At 47.8% G+C, this 24,185-nt stretch overlaps 1 protein-coding gene across 8 annotated transcripts in view; it reads right to left on the bottom strand.

Annotated features, from left to right (window-relative positions):
- LOC128876439 (uncharacterized protein CG43867) overlaps positions 1 to 24,185 on the bottom strand; it is a 90,074-nt gene that overhangs the window by 19,917 nt on the left and 45,972 nt on the right. Inside the window, exons 1-2 of one of the 8 annotated variants that reach the window (XM_054122825.1) lie at positions 19,916 to 20,304; positions 15,079 to 15,346 (exon numbers count right to left, since the gene is read on the bottom strand). The exons of 6 other annotated variants lie outside the window; for them this stretch is intronic. In XM_054122825.1, coding sequence (XP_053978800.1) covers positions 15,079 to 15,153 — 75 coding nt within the window. In that variant the 5' untranslated portion in view covers positions 15,154 to 15,346; positions 19,916 to 20,304. Of the gene's footprint in view, positions 1 to 15,078; positions 15,347 to 19,915; positions 20,305 to 24,185 lie in introns of those variants that run through there. One more of the 8 variants, XM_054122826.1, reaches the window with a different exon arrangement.

Raw genomic sequence — 24,185 nt, 5'->3', positions numbered from 1 at the left:
AGCAACCTGGTCCACTCGCGGGGGAATGAAATCGGAGAGTAAGAAAATTACGTCGACGCCCTCGGTGTCGCCTTACGGTGTCGCGGCGGCTAGTCGTCGTTGACCTCCATTTTAACACCGTTATTACTCGTTGTTAATGTTATTAATTAATATCGCGCCTTGCGGAGTGATGGGGTTCATCGATGGAGCGAGGGAGGATTTACGAATCCAACGTAATCGCGTCTCCATTGGCTGAGAGCTGGGGATAGACGAGCCAGAGTTAATAAACGACCTGGACTGATGAACAACCGACTACGCGTGTCTTGATTTATTTTTCCACGAGTCCGCGATTCGCGTCATCCGTCACGCCCGCGCCGTTGTTGCTTGTTCGGTGGAATCTAGACGGTATTTCGATGCTTTGGATGGGTTTCTAGAACGGGGTGAAGAGAGATTGCACGCGAAAAATGCTTGATTCTACAGATAACATTCACCGTGGCGAGGAAACAAGGGTAAAAGTAGGTTTGGTGACCGAAAGTACGAAAATTGTCACTTTCGGCTATTTTACCGTGCGGTGACTTGCACCGTTGGTGGACTTTCCAAGTTGAATCTAATTCAACTTCCAATTCCAAACTTCCACAATTTTCCGTCGACGAGGAGGCAAGTTCTCGGTGTCGAGGAACTGCACGAGCGTACGTCAACGGAAGCAACAGAAAATCGCTTTAATCCTCTTCAGTCTCTGTTAAACTTTCTATCAAGAGATCGATGGATACCAAGGTAACCTTTGTCAACGACGGAAGAGGACGCATCGATCCTGAGAGATCGCGACATATTTTGATGGACGATACTTTCCAACTCGAAATATCACGATGTATTGCCCTAGTGACTAGTGTCATTCTAATTCATATTATATGTAGCAACTGTTCCAACATTTTTCTAAATACACTTTCCACCGTAATTTGCTGGATTTCTCGAGAATACTCAAAGAGTAACGAAAATTAACGCTGTTTCGTGAATTCTCGTTGTGTCTTCTTCCTCAATCCGTGCTCGGTTAAAGTTCCCAAAAGACGTGTCCCTCGACTGGATGCTACCTGTTGTACCGTGCTCGTTTTCTCGGACCCTTCTCTGTGAAATTTCTTCTCGCCCCTGTTGTCATTATTACCGTTATTATCGTCCAAGTTATCGCAATGAAACTTACTTAAACAAGCCCTGGCTTCGACCCCTGGCCAACGTTAGGAATCTTGCTTCTATTAATTGCTGGTCCGAGAACGGGAGAAGACCCTATCTCCAACTTAGTTTCAATTACAACTTACTCGCGTTAAAAGACATTCAATTCTTCCTTAAGCCACCTATTACTATCTCTCTCTTTTTCTTTCTTTTTTTCTTTTTCAAGAAGTGTGAGCGAACGTTTATAGGGAATTATAATAACAAATAAATGTATTTTTTCCTGATAGCTCGTGTTTTTTGGATTCCCAAGGAATCCTCTAAGAGCAGTTCGAGGGACACCGCAGTATTCCATTACGAGATCAGCGATAATTGCTCGAAGCGGTCGAAAAACGAGGAAAATCGTTAACTCTGGCTGCTCGTTGCGGAGATTAATCGCGCGAGAGTGGCACGCGTGAGTTGATAAAAAAATACAGAGCGACGGAGAGATGGTCGAGAATCGATGCAAAACAGAGCGAATTCCCGAGGATCGAGGCTTCCCAGGGCGCATTACTTATTCACAGCAGCCAACGTTGGAAGAATTTTTCCAGCGCTGGAAACGGTAAAAATAGGGCGTGAAAGATAACATCTGATTTTTCAACGTTCCTCTGATTTCGGTTACGTTGTAAAATAGCCCTGTTCGCCGAATCTTGCTTTTTCACCTTCTCTCTCGCTTATACTCTGTTTTTCCATAAAGCGAGTAAGAGCTTGCTTTAAAAACACTCTTCTTGTTATCAATCTTTATATGTAATAATCGCGAACGCGCGAAACGGGACACGATGTTTTGCTTGGACGAAAATCGATATCCCCATTTCCCAGTGCGGATGATGGTTGGCTGTCGGTGGCCGGTGCTCGCGAATTAATTTCCGATGATTCGAATTTCATTAGCGTTATATCCGCGGTCGTCGGGTCGCAAAAAGGATGACCAATGGCGCGTACGATTCATCGAGTTCCTATTAGCACCGTGGGCAACCGACGAAGCAATTATATTCAGGCTTAACGACCGATTACGATTAACAATCCAACTATCCAACCTTTCTCCGAATAACGACACGTGACACGCGAGACGCCGGCAAGGTAAATCGTCCTGCCGGCAACGTAAAACCCAAATTACTTCCACGAGTTATTAACGGAGTAAGGTGTTTTACATCGCCAACAGACCGATACGCCTTCCTGACAGAGTAATCTACGTTATCGAACCCTAACCGACAGGACCACCTATCTATCATTGGATCCATCCACCTATTTACAGCGATTGCTGCACGCTCGTCCGCTATCACCCCATCAAATTTAATACTCCTCCTTTCGTTAGAGGATTTCTTCCACTGGCTTCCGATCTCTCGACCCTTCCAAGAGCGTCGTTAAGCGGTTAGGTTGGACGACGACAGAAATTGGACCAAAGTCCTCGAAAGTCGTAAATTTCTTTTCGAAACGCGGTAACAATCCGGTCACGGGCTCGCGAATCGCCTGGACGAGCATTACCGCGGCCAAGACTTGGCGTTTCGCAAAAATTTGCCCCCGCAATGGAAAATAATTCCGTCGGGCGTCCGCTGTCGGCCGTGTTGCACAAATTGCGATGGGAATTGGGCACGTAGGCACTCGAGAGAGCCGGGAAAACGACCGCTTCGGCCGCCGCGATGCAATAACAATAACGACGATCGTACTAACAATCGCGAGGACGACGATGACGGCGTTACCGCGTCGATAATAAAGCCTCGTCCGCGGGGGGAATCGAGCCAGGGGCAGGAGGATATGGTGATTCGATGCGGCATCGTGAAAGCTGTGATTTCGTCGCCCGGCTCTGCCGATAGTTTCCCCATTTTTCGCAGGGTGTATACGTACACAGAAATCTGTATATTTTGTTTGAATAGTTTGATCCAATTCGTAGAGAATAGACTTCTAAACAATTCTAGTTTATCGTTGATCCTCGACCCAGAATATCGGACCGAATGCAATAATCTATAACCAGAATAAAAATGATAAAAATTGAAAACCAGAAACCTTGATACGAGAGTCATTCGAGGTTCGGCAAATATTATCCGCGCACCTTTTGCCCCAACACCAGACGAATTTCATTTTTGCGCGAGGTATTAAAAGCTCGTTTGTACGAGTTCAGCTTAATTTGCCTGACGGACTGACTCAATTTTTCGCGGCTGCCAAACGAGAAACGCACTCGTCCATTCGAAATTTATTATATTTGCTTTATTCATCGTCGATCGTGGGACGGGAATCGATTTGTTTTGCATATTGAAAAGCGTTTGCGTTTTGTGTACCTCTCGTTCGAAAGGCGATTATTCGTGTCGCGTACAACAGCCGCGAATCCGAGAAAAAGGGACTGCTACAGTGATTCTCAAACCTCAATTTCGTACGCAGAATTTAATGATCGTTTCTTAACCCATTTCACGAATATTACAAACGTTTCAAGAAGAATGCTGTTGTTTTGTTTCCCGTCGACCTGTTTCCTTTTCAAGTCTCATCCGCTGGAGCACAGTTTGAGAAACACTGATTTATTGTATCTCGTTCCTCGTTAATGCTCGGTATCGTCCTCGTTTCGAAGGGGATGGGAAAATGTTCGTTGAACTGTAAACGCGAGAGTCTCTCGAAATACTTCGCTTGAATAGCTTCGGTTAGAAATATGTTATTTCAAACGAACGGAATAGCTTCTCTTTTACAAGAGTACTTCTGCCTCCACGAACGCGCAGATAGCAAATGTTCGTCTCTCGAGGTGCAAGTGCATTGAAACGTCACGATGCTGCACGTAATTCGAGCATTCGCGTGAGATCCGCTCAATTAGGAACAACTGACGATACAGGAGTTTTAATTGACGCTTCTGTCGAATCTACCAAACGATGCCAGCTTGCATCGATGCATCGATGCATAACGTCTCGTTAAATTCGTATAATTTAATAGCGTACGATAATCGTTATCGAGTTTTGGAATTCTTAATACTTTCGGTGATGGGAAAATATTTCCAAGTGCCCGGAGCAAAGCTATTCCCACAGCAGACGAGTTTTCGAAGAACTCGTATACCTCTAGGGTAATTGCACGGATTGAAATATGCAGCTTGCTCGTCTATAATCGACGCGGAACTCCGACGGCCAAGTTTGGCGTCGCGACGCGTACACCACCGCGAAGTTTCGCTCGACCGAACATCGCAGACGAATCGACCGTCTGATAATTAGGTCTCCTGGGCACGGAAGCAATTGCGAATCTGGTCGAACACCGACGAATTGCACGGCCTGCGCTTAGCTCGTTTAATTCGTCGATGGAATATTAGTGTCTCCTGTCGAGGAACGTTGGCAGAAAATGTATGGGACTCGGTAGGAGAGTCAAAGAGTTGGGAATCGCAGTATAGAGACAATTCGTCGAAAATCTCCGCAACTCGAACGATTCTATAATCGGCGCGAATAAAAATAAAAATATGGGGCCGCGTGAAATCTTAACCATCGCCATCAATCTAAATTAAAAGGCGCCGCGCAACAGCTGATTCACACGTAAATTCTGGCATAAATTCGGAGCGTCACTCGCGACAGCGGTATTTAATCCAAACGAACGAACGAAGCCGATAGCGGAACAAATTGATACAGCCGATGAATAAATTCGTCTCCCCGACAGGTTCCATTGGATCGCCTGTTTCCACTCTCTGGCTGTCAGATCTGACAATCGCATTTTTCCGCTGCTGGCAGCGATCGGGCACGATTGAATCGCGACTCTCTGAATACCGTAATGAGGTCCCGCGAGTATATACCACCGATGCATGTCAGATTACAGTCCCCCGCTATCGTCTCTTGTCAACAGATGTTCCGTCAACTGTGCATTGTTAGCAAAGTTCGAGAACAGGAACGTCACGAATACGTCTCTATTCGCGTCAGCAACTTCTAACGATCCGGTTCTCACGGCGACATGTACACGATTTTCGATAGCGTTGCAGATTCAACGCGTCCTATAACCGAGACGAACAAAGATTAATCGCGAATGAAATTGGGGAAGCATCGAGCGATCAAGTCGAAGACTGTTGCAGCGTTCCCCAACAGTTTCCAAGTCTCGATTTCCAATGAAACCACTTAGAAAGTTTGCAGCTACCTTATCGCGACAGGTGCGTGCTTTAATTTCATCGTTTGCCAAGGGAACGCGTTTAATTAATAAACCGCGAGTCTGCATAGTCGTCTCCTCCCATTCTTCGCAAACGCATTTGGTTCGAGTCGTTGTTTGTTGCATTCGCGAGTAACCACTGGGTTGGCTGGCGGTATTAGCGTGGGTACACGGGTTTGCCGAGCAGCTATCTGCATATTTACACGCGTTTCCCCGTGTACCGATAAAATCAGGCGCAACCTGTTCCGCAGGCAGCGTGCCGCAAGGTGTCATAATCGTATTCCTCGAAACGCCTTCGAGCATTTTGGAACCTCGTTGCTGGGAACGAAAGGTAAACAACACGTATACGCGCGAATTGGGAATCGATTCTAAACGTGGGAATCGGGGCTCGTGAACCAAGCGATTGAACAACCTTTGGGGGAAGGTTTACAAGTGTCGTTTAAATGCTCAACCTTTCTTCGAGTAAATAAATAAAAATGGAACGATTGGGGCACGATGGTTTCTTCACGGTGAAATATTCTGTTGGTAGAACTCGATAAAGCAGAACATTCCAGCGATAAGACAGATTGCTCTGGCCGATATCGCAGGACACTCTGTTGGTAACTCCGACTTCCTCTTGGAAAGAGAAATGGGTACGTCCAGGGACGATAATGGGAATTTAACGACGATTTTTCGGTGCGGTGAACTCGCCCAGGCGTTCCTATCTTTAAACGCCGATAATTATGGGAATTCTAATTAACGACGACTTAGTTATTGCGGTAACGCGCCAGCACGGGTCAGCAAGATTACCGTCCACCCCAGGTATCGATATCGGTGCGAGGGTGTAGTCTTCGGGGACCACGTTGCCCGATATCGCCCACGTTTATATACGCGTGCACTTAACGTTCGAAATTTTTAATTACGCCTGCCCATGGAGTTCGCCGCAGTGGCTCAAGTTTTACGATAATTTGCGGCTATAATTCGTGCCCATCCCCCTGTTAACGATTCTCTCTAGGTATTTTTATTTTTCGAAGCGTTTAACGTAACTCGAACCTCGAGACACTGAAAACGATCGCAGTTGGTAATTAAATATTTTCCCAGGGGGAAGAGAACCGCAAAAATTTGTAAAACGTAAACTTCCAGGAACCACAGAGCGGGGTAAACTGGTGGAAAAAGCGTGCGCATTGCTACGAGAGAGTGCATTCTTTTCACAGGTTGAAAGTGAAAAGGTTTCTTGGAGAATTTCTAGTTTCACGATTAGTTACAATATGAAAGGTTTTGCTAATATTTTTCGCGAATTTTAGAGGATTTCGTCCGACCGTGAGAGGGTAGAATCGACCCACGGGTCGTATTTAATTCTTCTTCGCGTAGGGTGATTAAAATAAATCGTCGCGGAAGTTCTATTAGGTGTTTCGACGCGGGACCCAGCTTTCCGGCCGGCGTGGAATAAATTCAGAGGTAGACGGTGAGTGTAAGTGGCTGGGATAAATCCAGGAAAGGAAAAGGAAACTGAGAGAGAAACGGAAGGGAACAGAGTAACCTAAACGAATGGGTCGAGAAACGGATCCGTCTTGACCGGATACGACGTCGTGGAAATTCGACTAAGGGCTCTTTTCTGTCTTTGTTAACCCTCTGCGACAAAAGTTTCTGGACTTGTAAATGTTTCGTTAAAAATTCAAGTCTCTTAAACAGTATTCCAAGAGGTGGTGCATCCAATTAGATGTTTAAGAAAGGACGAGTGAAGTAGGACGTCGGCTTAGTCTAAAGCCACGAACGAAGAGTGTTTCTAGAGTACGAGTGCAAACACTTAGAAAACGTACCAGGGAATGAACGTCGCGCGTAGACAATGCCTTAATTCTTCGCGATCGTAATTCCCACTTCTTCTTTCCTGGTGAAGTTAATAAGGCGCGACTGGCTGGCTCGTTCGAATAGAACGAACGTAGTCTGGCGGGTTTGCGGAACTACTTGTTTGGAAGTATTCGAAGTAAAGCAACTGAAGTGTGTTCTACCTGATAAGAGACTCTTTGTATTCTGATAATTCAAATGTAAACCACTGGAACGATGTTCGACGCTGAGAAATCGTTCAGGCGTGTCGACTACGCTAATAACGCTCGTTAGGGCTCTTTTTCTTGGCATACAAGTCGCGGCGTACACGAATCTCTCGTGGTAGCAGTTTTACTCCATTTTTTGCCTTGGTTTTTATATTCGGTAATGCGAAGTAAACGAGTGCACGATAAGTAAAATCAAATCAAATCAAATAGATGAAAATACAATAAACTTGGATAAAATGAAATACATCCATTGTAAAACTAACAGAGCCTCCCGTTTAATCTATCAGAGGAGGTCAAAGAGCAGAGGGGGATATCGGCGATCCATCGGATAGCTCCTTTGTCGGTGTCGAAACAGAATTGGAATATTGATGCAGATACCTACGGTTTACTCTCCCTTTTTAGGAACGCTATACAACCGTGTAGAGATACCTTCGCGTCGTTTACACATGAATATTTATTGTTACGAGGTTAAGCGTTAACGAGTTCATTTTCTGGTACAAAAGCTGGCGAAGCTATAATGAAATTACGGTAGAGGAGTCTAGCTTCACCCTTGAAACAAGATTTACCACCAGAAAAAAACATCCCCTATTTATCTCCGATCTACAAACCCGCGAGGCTTCCTAGAAGGGACACTTTACAACTATTCCGTGCAAGTGCAATTACTCTAAAGCGATTGCCGTCTCGCTGGAGTATCCATCGCAAGGTTCACCGATTTTCACCTCGAACCATTCGAGGCGCAGGTCTCCGGAGCTGCATTTTATCACGCTCGTCCAATAACCCTTCGCCTAGGCATATTCCCCCACGAACGTTCAGTTCCATCATGGAGAAGAAAGACCCGAGATACGCACGAGTGCACGGAAAAGTCGTTCCAGTATAAACACAGGAGCGGGTTAAAAACGCGGCTTATCGGTGCGCGAAGATAGCCGCGCGAATCGCGACCCTCCCACGAGATAGATCCTCTGGGAGGAACAAGGATCGAGGGACGAGATCGCGGGGAACAGGGTTCGAGAAATCGCTTAGGACTCGAGAGACGGGGCCTGCCACGAGATAAAGAAAGAAGGTACCGCCTTGTAAAGCTCGTAACCCAGATGCGTCCCGTGTGTTTTATTGCCCTTTTACGCTGGCCAGCCAAGGGGTAGATGCCGGAGATCGTTTCTTGCCGCTCACGAGGCGGATACGAGCCCTGAAATCGGAGTAGGCGCGCGAGCCTCGCATAAATTCCTGCCCTTTCGCTACTTTTCCCCGGAGGCGAGTTTCTGGAACTCGGTTTAATTAAAAAGTTACCGATTGCGTTCGTCGCGAAGGCTGATGATCGTTACGGTGACCTTTTTCGTTTCTGTCGAGCCTCGAATGGATTTGGAGAAATTACTTTTCGCGGGGTAATGCCGGGTTACGCAGTCTTTTTTCACCTAAAACAATTATCACTCGACGGTCGGCAGTGCCCGACGAACCCACTCACGCGTCGAGGATTTCGATCAAGGGGATTTCCTCGACGGACGCCGTCGAAAAACTTCCAGGAAAACATGGACGCTTTCAACTTTGGCGTTTATCCCTGGCTTCCCATCAGGGGCTGGAAAACGGTCCAAAGGTTCCGCTCTCGTTCCAGAGCTTTTCCGCCCTTTTCGGTCGCACCGTAAGCGGCTTTCCGCGGAACGAGCATCGTCACCAGAGGCCACGCGTGTTTCGTCTCGAACGACCCTCGTGAAAAATGAATCTCCGAGCCTGGATGAAGGAGGGCGACGGCCAGGTGCCCCCAGGAGCAGAGGTATCGAAGCGACTGTTCTTAATCGAGCGCTGCCCTCTCGAGCGTCACGTGGCTGGCGCTAAAGCGGCACTCGAAATTTTCGCCACCGGATAAAGCGACTAATTGCGCCACTCTCGATAGAGGTCGGATTAATTGGAGTGCGCGATTGTCGGAACGAGCAGGACCGTAAAATTGGATGAACGAATTCCAACGACTGGCTGCGCACGACGAACGAACACCTCTCGCTGGAGAAATCCTTGAACCAGATTCCAGCCGCTTGTTTGGCCGACAAACCGTGCGTCCTGCTTGACACAGAAAGAATCGCTACTCCAGGGGGATTGTTACCCTCGGAGAACTGACGTTTTCGTTAGAGGGAACACTTTGTGTCCTGTACGAATAAATGACTGCTCGATAATCGAAGGTGAGTTACAGGTTGCTTTGCGGCTCAAAGAGAGAGATGGTCATTCGCGTTAGGAGGGTTCTGGAAAGGGTCGGGACACCTGTGAAAGTCAAGGACAAGCGGATGCTCGTTGAAAAATGCATAACCGGGCGAGCACGGCTGTGCCTGGTGCATGGGAGCATAGTACCAGCCGGGGAAACGGAGAAAGTGCCGGGACAGGTTACTAACCAGACGGCATGCGGGCGACACGGACAGGTGTTGGTGACCTTGAAAGCGTTGCCGCGCGCCTTCCGCATTGGAAGCAACGAATGCGGAACGAATGGCGTGGCGCGCTGGAAATAATTGAAATCATCGCAGGCCGTCGCCTCCAGGACGAAACGGTCCACCGTGAACCAGGACAGCCCCGAAATAATCTTTCAAGATATTTTAATCGCGTTTCTTTGACCTTCCAGCAACTATTCCGCTTTCAGCATGTACCAAAACTCCGATAGATGTACTCTAGTCTGGATTACATCCCTCGCGATCCTCGGATTGCAGAAGACGAGCAGAGAGTAGAAAGCGAAGACTCGATGCAGCGCAAGCTTCGGAGTAATCTCGAGTTCCACGGCGGGGAATCCCCGAAAACCGAGCGTTTGCGGTTCCTGTCCTCCCCGTGGACGTGTATATCACTGCTGGAATAATCGAATCGGACGTTTCCACCCAGCTAGATTGAATTAGAGAACGCGTTCTCAGACGCGTTGTCGCTCCTTGTGACGGATTAAGATGGAGCCGCGTTAGACGCGTAAAAATTGATGGACCAAAGGGGAGGAGAGATCAGAGCGCATCGGGACGAGGGAGCAGGAAGCTTCGATACCGGGCTGGAGGCTAAGTAACGAGCGTTATCGGTACGACTGAACGGACACTCCCCCTTTTGATCAATATCATCGGAACTCGAGACTCCGCTTAAATTAATTAGTGGACGCGCAAAGCAGCGGGAAATAATTACTTTTTCGAAGAAGGAAATAGGATACATGCGACAACGAGAATAAAACGGACGGCTTGGTTACGACTCCTTACTCAAACCTGGGTACTCGACCCAAGTTCGAGAAAGTAATAAAACAGCGACGTCTAAGCGAAGGGAAAGCGGGAAACGAAGGAGTGGTTCGTCCGAGCGACTCCAAGATTAGTTTTCCATTCGGTGATCGGGATGGTTCGAGGGTATCGTTACCAAGAATCGTCTCGAGTCGCCTTTGAACCGGTCGTAATTACTCGAGGCTGTTCGCCTTGTAAATTTCTGGGAAACAAATCTGCGAGGAGAGAGCGTTAATGATTCCAAGATTGCTATAGCAAAGAGAGCTGCCAAGGAGAGGAGAACGAAGCGAAGGAAAAAGAACAGCGGGATCTAATAGCCAGGAGTAGGGTGTATAAGTCACCCTACTCCATCCGTTTCTATTTTCTGCCTCTCCGAGAAGTTATCGGCCCGGATGAGTCTTCTGCTTAGGGGCCGAACAGCCGCTCGAGAGACCCCGTGTTCTTATTATATCGAAAGGCATCAACCCTCTCCCGCCCCTCGCTACACCCCCCTTGGTTGGAAAAGCCCCTGAAATATTTTCACGATTTTCCGACAAAGCGACCCGGCGTTTCGCGCCAAAGTGCTCGCGAATAGTCTCATTTTTAACGGGGACGAAGTGGAGGGTGATATCGCGCCGCGACACCATCTCATGGAGGGGTGCGCAATCCTATTACCTTCCAAGAATCGAGTTTGGCATTGTTTTAGCGTTTCTATTATTTCGCTCGATAGCTGGCGACTTTTTAGCCATACGGACGTTCGTAGTCAAACCGTCCGTCACCAGACGCGCCAGTCTTGCAAGGAATCCATTTGTCTCTCTTCGTTTCAGTTATCGACGTCGTTGCAAACAAATTCAGACACTCGTCGTTCGCTGCCCCGACGGTAGGACGGATTCTGGAAGGATTCCGGTTTGTTTGTCGAGGAAAGAGGAGAGGACGAAACGGTTAACCGTAACACGAGCGATATTTGTTTCCGTTTCCCCGTTGCTCGGGTTGCTTGATCTTCGAATTCGAGCTACGCGATTCGTTACCGTCTGTCGCTGGCCGTGTCTACAACCGTTCCTTGAGAACGATATTCCCTGACGCAGACTAAGGAGAACTGACGCCGAAGACAAGTGTTTGCTCGACGTTCGGCAAGTTGCTCGGGGGCAGCTCTCTCGTTAGTTAGCCATTTATTCGTCGCTGCACAGGCATAGCTTTCCCTCGTCCAAACTTTTCGTCCCCCTTGCCGGTGGAAAATTGAAATATCGATCTGTCCTCCACACCACGTGCTCACGCACTCTATTTGATAACGGATCGCAAACATGTTTTGACTAACTTCGAGAACATTTTCGACGGTTGCTCGAGCGAATCTTACTCGACGCAGGAAGGAAATGTAAACCGAACTATCCTACCTCGGTTCGCGATTCGATCCTTTGTTGCGTGAATTTCATGCTGGTTTCACGAGAGAAAAGTTTTACGAGACGATAGCTCGCGCTTTCAACGACGCTGCCAACGTAATTTCGAGTCGCTGGACGTCTGTCCCGTTGAACGATACGAGCAGACCTAGGCGGCGAGGATTTTTCATTCGTTAAGACGAGTAACCCCCAGGAGAAGAAGGAACCGAACCGAACGTGCAACGACCACGGACCAGAGAGAAGCTTTATCATCGTCGCCGTTGTCACAGGTCGGTTGGCAGATCGTTCGTTTCATCTGACAAACCAGACGCCTCGAGTATCAAGCTTTTCGACTGCGTTCACCTTTAGTACGACAGAAACGTAACGAGACGATGGTAATACAGTACAAGTTACGACATTAAAGAACAATTGTCTCACTGGAAGTTGTTTCGAACGCGAACGCGAATAGAAACCGAGGTGCATCGAACACGATACGGTGGGAACGAAAGCGTCGAGCGTTATTTTACATGTTCACGATTCGCCGGACTATGCAAATCTGCGACGGTGGATTATGCATTTCATCAATTACAAACATGGAGCGTGAAACACGAAACCGACCAGGGAATATCGGAGGTCCCTTCCGATTTGTCGAACAGGGTCGTTACGCGATAACCGTCTTGGCGCAAGTTCGTTTCGTCTCCAGAGATACGGGAAACAAGATGGAAACTGTACCGCGAACGACCGTTCGCGATCGACTGTAAAAATAAAATTCTTTGTAGGAGAGGTCGAGGGTTGGCCAATGAGTACCAATTAAAATGAAAATAGCCAGAGTTCGCGAAATAAACTGGCCGTTGGAGAGGACCGTTTATAATTTCGTCGGGCTTTTCTGTGGCCATCGAGCATGAATGTTTCATGAGCGACGGTTGAAAACCTTCGAATTGGAAGCAGCTGCTGACGAGGAAAAGACTAACGTGTCGCTGCCTATATTTTAACTGAAAAATGGCGAACAGTGTATTAAGCAAGGTTTGGTAACAATTAAAAAAGAAATCAAATAAATCAAATAAAATGAAATGAAATGAAATGAAATGAAATGAAATGAAATGAAAACAAAATGGAAATAAAATATAAATGAAATAAAGTTAGGCGTACTTTAAAAGTTTCTCTGCACGAATGGATGAAACGTAAACCAAAAACAGGGTTGAACTCGAAGCGCAAAAATGATAGAGCGTCATCGATCGAGCAAACATTCCATCCTCGCAACTCTGTCACGCGTTAGCTTTGCCGATCGAAGGGTTTCATTCCTCCCCCGATCTTTCTTCCCTTCGCCACGGCTAAAAGCAGAGAAAAATGTAAAGCTCGGAGACAGCTGGTGGGGCAAGTAAAAAGCTAATACACTGGCACGAATGCCCACGTGAAAATCAACGCGGCTGTTTGACGTGGAAAATCGTCAAAGAGGAACACGACAACTTTTCATGCACCAGTGCTACATTAAAGCTACATTACGCAGTAGCTACACGGACCAAGCTTTTTTCTCGTTCTCTCGCCTTCTCTCTTCGTCGCTCTGCGTCGTTGTGTTGCATCGGAGAGAGCTCGTGCCTTGCTGTGTGAAACGTCAGAGAAGCGTCCATCCAGCGAGGAAAAAGGTTGCGCAAAAGGAAGGCGAGGAAAACGCGACTCGTTTCGCGAGCAGAACCAAGTTTTTCCGCCACGCTGGCGTGTGCAAATGCCATCGACCAACAACTGAAAAATTTGACAAGATATAAACGAACGCGTCGCGATACTTCTCGATAGATAAAATGCAAAGAGATTGCAGCAACCTCACTCGGCGATAATTTCAGCATCTAGAGTACTCCTATGAAATTTCTGAAGGAACTCGTCAAAGTTGCAAATGTTGAAAATCGACGCGCGTTTAAGTCGCGCCTCGCAGCTGATGTGTCTCTTTACCAAGTTTCAGATACGAGTTTGTCAAGAAGCAAGAGTTTCGCGACGATGTTGGACGATTCTCCGACGGAATGTCGTCCCGCTTCTAGATCTCGAAAGTCCGACCAGCGACTCGTGCCGCCGCTTTCCAGCACCGTCTTCGAATAAAATCAACTTCCAGGCACGATTTAGTCGCGAACCGTACAAAGTTCCCAAAGAGTCGGCATTTCTCCAAGTTCCGGCGAACTCTCTTCCTGAATCAATAATTCCTAAAGGATACTTGCTAGTTCTCGTCCTACCGTCCCACTCCTATTATTTTCGTTCGCACCCACTCCACCTGGAACAGAGGCTGCATCCAACGTCTATTTGCTCCCCTCGATCACCTGCCGATAGCGATACTGAGAGCAAATGGAAGCTAGCAGGTGTGTAGAGTCGTAAGAGTATCACTTTCTCAATCGATGTGTACTCGTTTCATTCGCGAAGCGACTGTTTTTTTCGATCGTGAGGGTAAGATTATGGAGGCTCGTGTGAAAAAAAGGCGTTGCGAGGCTGGCAGCTTGGTCTTGGAATTGTCTCGAAATAGTCCTCAAAACAAGGTGATTTTAAGGTACCGCACCTATCGAGACAGCCTGTACGTATCAGGAAGAGCTTTCCAGTCGCTTACGCGCGAGGGCTTGCACTCTCCGTTGCTCGCGAGCATGCGTGTGCGCGGGATGCTCGCTAAGTGGTCCATTCAACGCTGCCTGACGGAATACATTACAGGAAGTGGCAGTTAAAAAACCTTTTTCCCCTGACGACTCCCCTCTGCACGTCGTCTTCAAGCCCCCGTTCCACGTAATTCTTTCTTCAAGTCGTCATTATCTCTCGGTAATTCGAAAGACGCTGGCACGCGTTTGGGTTCGACGAATTCTGACCAGTTCCGACAGACCGAGGGGAATTAGGCACCGTAATCGTTTCATGTACGGAGTCGGAATCGTGCGCGTAAATATTGTCTCGGCCAATCAAAGCCTTCTTCGCCTATGCAAGCCAATTAGTTCTCGAATGTTCGTTACAGGCTCGTCAGGGTTTAATTTGTCTTCTTTTTCGTGCACAGGTGTCGAAAACAATCTCGAAACGCGTCGCGTGGTACCGTTTTCAGCGATCGAGGGAGTTACGATCGCGTAAAGCGACGCCGCAAGGCGTTAATTCGCAAGGTGAGAGGTCGAACGTGCAAAAGTTTACGATAACGCGGCTACCCAGGCTACGGGTCGCCACTTTTACCAGGCGATAAAATGGAAAAATTGTCGTTACCTTGCAGAGCATCTCCTCGAGCGACTCCATATCCAGGGCGGAGTTGTTGTTCTCCGTGCGTACGGGCTGCACCATTTGTCACGGTTTTCTTCCTTGGCACTTTCTGATTGCACTACTGTTCTCTGGCTTGTCTCTCGTTCCTTTCGAAGGGAAGTCGACCCTTGACCATCGTACTCGGACTCGTAGGTAACCGAATTAATGCCCGACGTACGGAACGAGCTCGGGGGAGCGAGGTTCTATCGATACGCGCGCTTCGACGAGCTATGCCCTGTTTCACCAACGTATTCGTATTTAAATAAAAGAAGAATAGGGTGAACGTTTCGATCTATCGTCGTTGTACTCCGACGAATTGAAAAACGAGAAAGGATCGCGAAGACAAAGCCGGGAAAGAAGGATCGTTAAAAAGGCGGTGGAGTGTGTACGACAAGATGGTGGAGTCAGCAGGATATATCTCCGATTCGAGGCTGTCTCCTATTTTAACCGTCGTATAAATTACGGCCGTTGAGTCGGTCGAGAAGCGACCGTCTCGTCTTTTTGGCGGTGCTTTCGAACTTTTCGTCGTGGCTAGCGAGCACCAGGAGGCAGAACGACGGAGAACGCCACGTGGGAAGTGACAGTGGCGCGAACAGAAATTTAACGGTGGTGGTTCAACTAAAAGTTTTTACGGATAAATACGCCGCAATACAGTCAGCTGTGGCGTCCTCTTTTCGGATACGAAACAAATTAATTATCAATGTAATATGTGTGGCTCTAAAATAATCAATGGTAACGAAATTTGTACGCATCACGAGTATACTAGCCACAACACAAAATACAATTACAGTTAACTGGTTAAACTTTGTCGGGTGAAATTTAATTCCCTTTGTATAACTCCAGGAAATTAAAAGGCTAGGTTGGGGGTCAATGACTTTCATCGCACCCCCGTTGTGACGCCATTGCGCGTGATAGCGACAAAACGATGAGAGAAAAACCGAGCGGAGGGTGAGCGGAGGGTGAGCGTCGAGTCGCCAACGACGATGGCGACGTCGACGACGTGAAACGCGGTGTCGGGGGTGTTTGCCCGTTCGTACCCGACTATTTTCGGGCGGAGGATATTTTTAAGTCCCCGTTTGGAGCACGAACGACCGCTTTCCAAGAGAAAGAACCGCGTTCCGTTCCTCTGGCCCCGCGGGACAGAGAAGGAGCATAGTCGACGACCGTCACGGCCGATCGAGAAAAGAAAACGGGCGCCGGCTGTTGCGTCTTCTTCATCTTCGACTTCACTGCTCCCTAGGAGGAGTGCTTGTTTCCGACTAATTGAGCCTGGTCGCTGAAAAACGCGTCACGGAATTTTTATACGCTTCTTTTTGCCGTGGCATTTCCACTCAGCTGCTGGCTATTTCGGGCAACTGTGATTTCGACTGCGCTAATCTGTTCTTTATTTCGTTATTTACCGCTGTTTCGAGAGTCCTGTTGATGAATTTTTTCAGAGCGAAGAGCACGAAGGATATTCGAGGTCGATCGAGACGACAAAAATTTGTCTAGATTTCGGCCAAGAATCGAATTCGATCGCATCGTTGAACGTCGCTGAAGGACAGTTATTCCTCGGTCGGGACAGTTATACGAGTTGGGGGCGGCAGTTTCGGAATTTTTACGTCGACGAATATCGTGGCGCAAAGCTGCTGAACTTACGGCGAAGTGGCGAACGTTGTCACGTCTTCGCGTCAAGCACCACTAAAGGAAACTTTGGCCGTAAGTTTCGTCGTAAAGCTGATTTGATAAAACTGCGGGTCGCCGCGCGAGCTACTAACGCGTCTTTATTAATTTCCAACGGGTGAACGCTTCGATTTTCCGCGACGCGAGTTTCGTTAATTACGACCAAGAATCAACCTGGTTAATTTCCCACGAGGCTTTCCGTCGACGCGTCGATATCTCGCCTCGAACGCAATCGATTTCATCTGACGGACTGGAGGGGACCGATCGTTGCGATAAACTTTAACATTCGTCGCTCGAGTATACATCAACTTTTCCGAAGCACGCATTAATGATATAAATTACTACTATCCTAAAATGGAAACGAACTATCCACGGACTCGTATTTATCTTCTATGACTCATACGCTTCTATCATCCGACACATCACCATACCAGCGTGAATTACTCCGTCCAAGTTCTCAATTACGCTCGGTGACCGTTCATCCTCTACGCGTAATGCTCTTGACCTAGCCGTCTCTCTCCGTCATTTGTCTAAATTTCGTTCCTTCGCCCACGCTATTACGACTCGCCACCTGTGGCAAGACGATTTATCTCACTGCGAGCGACTATTAAAAATACCCTTGCAACCGCAAAAATTGCATCAATTAAAAGTCCAGCCGTGGATTCGTAAATAAAATACAAACTTCGTCTTGTAATCGATTCTCCCAGGTGTACACGACCCCCTAATCGAAAACAATCGGTCGCCCCGTCGCGTACCACCGTCGATTTCCCGTTGGAAACGCTCGTCGCGACGTAATAAGCGGATAGACGGTGAAAAGCGGCCGCGTCAAAAGCGACAGAGGGCGAAAAGGTGATTTCGCTAAACCGACCGTTTCTTTTTGTCCATTTAACGCGCTCGACGAGGAAGAGGGTACACGTACCCGTGCTTTTCCACGGTTCCCCTCGGCCTCTATCGACTCATGTTCGCTTCAGCCCTCGACACGAACCGAGCCGAGCGCGTTTTATCTCGACCCTGTGATCAAAGCTTAATTGAAAAAGGGCCACCCCCGCCGCAGCCGCCGAATGGAAACTGATACCAGCGCCGAATACGATCGACAATGCAGCCTTTTGCTTCCTCTTTCGAGCTCGTATAGGTTGTGCACACTGCCCCCATCCACCCTGGCCCTTGGTATTCGCGAGGCGGTTAAATCGAGAGATTAAAAGCCGCGGACAGGCGGGCAACGCGAACAGGAAATGGAGAACGGTTGCACGATAGAGGGTTTGCTTCCAAGGTAATTTTCAGGAGCAACCACGCGCACACCGTGATGTCATTCGCCGATTAACCGTCATTCGTCTTAATTCATCGCGTGGGAGTCAACGGTGTTTTGTTCTTCGACCGTATTTATTGGAAACAGGAGCGACGTGAATGCTTAGTAACGATACCTTCTACAGGCCAGTTAACTACCCTTAACAACCTGTTATCCTAGACTAACGTAACGTAACGTAAGTCTACCTGTCTATCTCGTCACGAATGAAAACAACGATTAAACCGTAAAGAGGCAAAGGATACGTGAATCGCTGGAATAAAACAGCGCGAAAAGGCGTTTCAGCTTCGATTCGCAAAGACAACGACAACAAAAAGGAGCGAAGCCTGCGATCACAAGGGTTGCGTGGCAGGGTCCTCGAAAGAATCGTTGGCTCAGCATACGCTCGAGCGAGCACTCTGCTAATTGGCTACGAACTTGAGCCGAGACCGATTAATTACTGGGACGAAAAAAGATCCCTTGATTTTTCTCGCTCGGCCGTGAGCCGTTTACCTGCTAATTAGTATCGTCGGTTACGGGGGGCTGCTAATTATCTTAGCGGCGCCGAACGCGCCAGCTCGGCGATTCGTCCGCGACGCGCGTCGCAATCACGAGGAAGGCTAATTTCGTAGCGTTTACCCTTGCAAGGACGAGAAATCGATCGAGAGGGGGTACCTTCTTCCGCAAATAAAACGTTTTATCAAACACAGCTTCGAGAATGTCAAACAAATTAGCATACGGATTTCCTGATTTGATTATGTTGTTTGCTCTTCGAATAAAACTCGTTTGCTAAATTGTAGGTTCCTTTTCAAAGCCGAAAGGTTTCCAACCCCTTAGACTGGACCGTTCCAATCTTTTTGGGACACGAGTCCGAATGAGATTTATCGACCCAAGACGAGCGATTAGAGGAAAAGCTTTTCCTCGAGGATTATATGTAGAGAGAGCTGAGCCGCGGGACAAACAGCGAAATGGCGAAATAAAATGCTAGATAATCTCGATTTTTCAACGCGAACCACAATATCGTACATAAGCGAGCAGAACTCTAAAGATTCCGAATAAACGATTAAACCTCGAAATAATCCGCTAATTGGAATTAATTAACGCGCCCAAATATTTAAATACAAATCCTGATAAAACAAGGTAATTTATCGCGTTCCAGCGGTTTATAATTATGGTATTTTAGTAAAGCACTGGTCAAATCTGTACGATGCTTTCCATGAAATCATCGATTCGCTCGTTATTAATCGGGTCGCGTGTTGCGGACGCTCTTCAGCATTTCGCGTCTCTAACGCGACGCGTATCACGCGTCGTTATCGTAACTTCATTAATTTCGCGTTAACGAAATCTCGTCGATTACGCTGGCGTGCTTCGATTTTTAATTAAAAACCGCGTCATCGATTCCACCTAACGGCGAATGGAATCACCTCTGGTTCCGATCGTTGGTAACAAGAGATTCGCGAAGACGATCAATTGCCCTTACCGGAGACGTCTTACGACCGACGTTCTTCGAGGCGATTAAACCGAGTAAATAATGCGCCGATGAAAGCCCGCCACTTCTACGCTTGGGAGAAGTTGACGTGTGGTTGCTCGAGTCGTCCGACCAAGTACACACAAATTTGACTTCGTCGACAGGACTTCTTGAAGTCTCGAGTAAAGACGATCGACTTTATCGAGGATATTTTAAACTGTAGAGTTTCGGGGGTGCTACTTCGAGGAAACTTCGTACTCAACAATTGCTAAAGGTGTTCCTTTTCGTGGATTTGTCGCTCAGGCATTAATGAAAATGTTTTTGTACGTAATACTTGAAACTGGGCACAGCTCGAGTCGCGATAAAACCATCGATATGGTACCGAAATTCACCGACAATCGGGCTCCAAGTAATCCACGTTGAACATCCTACTGGATTCTGCGGTTCGAATGGTCAGGGGTCCCTTTCACGCGGAATCTGATCACTCGAGGCAACTTTGATTGGCTTCGCGTGGACAAGCGTCTCGTCTAATTAGACGTCGCTATCACTGTACACTGTGCGCGAACGACGAGGGGAAGTACTCGCAAGGACGAACGGAAACGTCCATCGCGCGTCACGGAAGTGTCACCGTAAGCGGAAGACTGTCGAGAGAGAGAGAGAGATAGAGAAAGTAGAGAGAGGAGGGGAATAATCGCGTGCCTCGCGGGGCGATGATCGATTGAACGACAACGCGCGAACCGTGTGCTGCTCCGGTCGCGGTTCACGGGCCACTGAGAGGGAAGTTGTGTTCTAGCGTCCAGGTTGTGTCGAGACAGAAGGAACGAGAGAGAGGGGAACAGAGGGGGGAGAAAGACAGCGTGCCCGTACGTCACATGCGCGCAGTAACCCTAAACAAAAATGCCTTCTGACCTGACGCGAGCGAGTCAGTACCGGTATACAATTGTACATCTGTGTACGATACCCGTACGGATTGTAAATTACAGTAACGAATCTCTCCACCTTTGTTTAGAAAATATCCGCTATCTCGGACTATCTTAACGAATTAAAAGTTAAACGATCGTTGAACCTATCGAACCATGCTGCTCCGGTCGCGGTTCACGGGTCACTGAGAGGGAATTTGTGTTTCAGCGTGGGAGTTGTGTCGAATCCACTCGTAGAGACAAAGGGAGAGAGGGGAAGAGAGGTAGGGTGGAAGACAACGTGTCCCAAGTCACATGCGCGGTATGACCCAAACAAAAATGCCCTCTGTCCCTATCCCTCGACCAAGAAACGAAATGTGGTGTTCTCTTTCGCTACCTGCACTTCCACAGCGAACAACAATAACAACGGCACGCGCACCGCACGGGGATGCGGCGGATCGCTGCAGAATACGGAATCGGGAGTCCTGCCAAACTGTGCCCGCAACCTCTTCTACCCTCCAGGCGCCTTTCCGCGCCGACAGCCGCTCGTAATCATCTTTTTCGCGCGACTGCGGCAACTCTAGCCTCGTTTGCCACAAACTTACTCCTGGCTCCCTTTGTCCTTGCTTACGTAAGGGTCGACGAGGTTAAAGTACTTCTTTGTCTTAAGATCGAAAATTGGAACCCCCGCCGAATGACCTGTTTGCTATCATTCGCCTCGAGGCACAAAGTACCCGAAAATTGAAGTCTTTGAGATACGTTACTCGCGAGAGGGCTTCGCTGTTAAGCTGTGTTCTGGTATTGCTCTAAAGCAACAGACAGAATACGGTAAGGATACTAAACCGACGACGTTAATGCCGCTACTTACACGAGACAGTTCCTAATGGAATCACCCTTTCATGGACTCACCTGGAACAGAAAAATAAGATACCAAATTACTACGGAAAGCCTTCCTTTATCCAGCAAGGATATACAGTAATCCTTCGTTCGGAAAGAATGTTGGAAGGTATTTTGTTCCAAGAATAGATCTTGGTTTTACTTCAACGATTCTTTTATCGCGCAAGAGTCAGAAAAATTGAACTTTTTGTCCAAAAAATGCCATCTCAAGAACGAGAAACAGAGCAACCGTGCACGTTGCAACCACGGTGGAGCGACGGCTAAAGTGCGTCGCAGCGGTGTCGAAACGTTTGGCGCAACGGGTAAAGTCTCGTCTCCTTTGAACCACTCGAGACTCGCTACGTCAAACGGCATTTCGTCGGCGGTGCACCACGTAACGTTATTGTCTTGACGCGCGTTACCACAAGAAAGCGATAGCGGAGGTCGGTGTGCGCGAAACGTAAAACGTACGGTCTCGTTTGATACTTGTCGCGATGCAAGTCCAGATTTAAAATATAAATAAATTTGTTAAAAACATTCATCTAATAAAAGAATTTGTATAGAGTTTAGGCTGTCACGTTCCTTTGGAATATTACCGCACTGCGAACCATCGGGATGATGAACGATATTCGATGCGCAGGTCAAACTAGGAGAGGAAACGTGTCCAGGTTGCGAGCAACCAGCTGGAGGAGCCGTACAGGATCAAAGCTAGCGGATACCCGCGTGTCAGAGCTGGATCGGTATCCGAGTGTCACTTTACGGCTGACAGTAATGGCACAGGGCTGATGGGACGTATAATAGGGTTTACGCGCTGGCCACCGATTGGACGTGATGCTCGTCACGGTGCTGGTATCCGAGAAAAGGTGGCAATTCATCGAACAGGATGCGAATTTTCACCGAACCTGCCATGGAGGGTCGATTTCGAGTCGTAAAACAGTTTTTCGCATCTTTCACAGTATCGATGATACGAGAAAGAGTATGAAAGATACATGCGACGATAAATTTCTGCTCGTATTAGGTGGGATGATTTACTCAGGCTTCGCCAAGGCTCGCCAACCGTGCAAAAATGAATCTTCGTCGTCCCCGACATCTTTACTCATGGTACCACATTCTCGCCAACCCGGAACTGGTCTTTCCTTCTCCGTGCAATACATCGTGGTCGCACAATTAATCGGTCAAGCCAAGACTAACCGTACAAGCCTGTTATCGGCTTCTCGAACGAATAAATTCTCGACGCACACGTGCCCAAGGAGTCCATAACTTGCGAAAGTTATCGCACGTCAAAGATTATGACGCGTAAATGGGTTTTGGCACCGGTTTAACAGGATGGCCGGATTAATTTGCCCCGAAGTTCACGCGCCACCGACGCCGTGGGAGATGATATACGTGCGAATCTCTTAATCGCGGAAAGGTTTAACGAGATCCGTAGACGTCGTAAATTCTCCCTTATTTTCAAATTACATCGGCTCGAGGCTGAGTTACTTTTATTTGCGCGTCTCCGCGACCAAACTGACCGTCGACAATATTTCTGCGGGCCAGCGCGCGTCTTGTCGGTCCGAGGCACGCAACAACTGGACCGGAAGTGTCCATTACGCGAGAAGAAAATTAAGTTGCCGCGCATAATAGAACTCGGGCGCAGGCCATCGCGTCGTCGCGACGGCTGCAACGACGTTATTCTCGATAATCGAGTTAATGAAACTCGTAACGACAAGAGCGATTCATTTTACAAAATAGACCCTATTTCTTTGTTGAGTCGTTATTTCCTTACGTAACATCTTCGTTCACAAGTATGCTGCGCTTGTACGTGTATTCTATGGCAGATCGAAAAGGTAGTTGCCGACTTCGAGAACAACAACATTCTCGATTTCACCCATGAGAAAAATAATTGCCGCACGGATCACTGAACCGAAAATCGAGCTGGGAACCTTTCATTCGCAGAACGACGTATCCATCAATTGACCTGCCCAGCCCGTGTACACAAGCGCGCGCTCTCTCTCTCTCTCTCTCTCCTTAATCCTGGCGTTAATGTAGCATCTATCCATCATCGACAGCTGAGGAGAATACCTCTGTAGGATGTAGCCGGCTCTAACGATCGTGCTCATACTAGCACGGATGAACAGCGAACGCGAGGCTTCCCAGTGGTATAATCTGCGATTAATGGATTATTACGCAAACTAAGACACTCGAGATAAATTTAACAACATCGACGATAACAGTAGCTAGAAAAGAGCTGGTTGCTATTCCACGAAAGAGGATCCGTTTCTGGCTACCGCCGTGCAAAATATCGATAAGTTCTTGGACGTGTCTGCTACGTACATAAATTCACACAAATGGATAACTTCGTTTATCTAGAACCTGTTCTCCAACGAGGTTCTAGTTAACTGCCTTTGCAAGTTCGTCAGTTTGATCTAGATAACAGCAAAGACATGGCACGAACGGTTAGTTTCTAGCTCAATTCTGACATCTATTCGCGTAGGAGGAAACAGCGGTTGCCAGTTTCAAAGCGTGGAGAAACGTCGAGAACAATTGGACAGGCTTGGAAAACGGAACTTTGAAAATTCAGCATCGCGCAACCTCGAATGCTCGATGAAATCTATTTTCCAGCTTGCCTCCAGGTGTTTTTCGTCGTTCATGATTTTCACTTGTGGCCGAATTCCGGATCCGAGTTCGATTCGTGGTCGCTGAAAGCGCGCTCGGGGCTATTCTAAAGATGATTAATCGATCCGATAGGTTAATTAGCCCGCTCGGTTTCATTAGAGAGGCCCCTGGTGACCGGTGGCTGCCGCGGGAATTTTAGCGAAATTACGTTCGGTTCGCGCGCGCATGATCACGTGCCGTGAATTTTTAGGGTCGACCGCGCGCCCACGCCTCACGGCGCGTTGGTTTT

This window comes from Hylaeus volcanicus, chromosome 5, assembly GCF_026283585.1.
Source record: "Hylaeus volcanicus isolate JK05 chromosome 5, UHH_iyHylVolc1.0_haploid, whole genome shotgun sequence".
NCBI lineage: Eukaryota > Metazoa > Arthropoda > Insecta > Hymenoptera > Colletidae > Hylaeus > Hylaeus volcanicus.
Note: the sequence above shows the minus strand (reverse complement) of the source record. Positions and strands in the feature narration are given on the sequence as shown.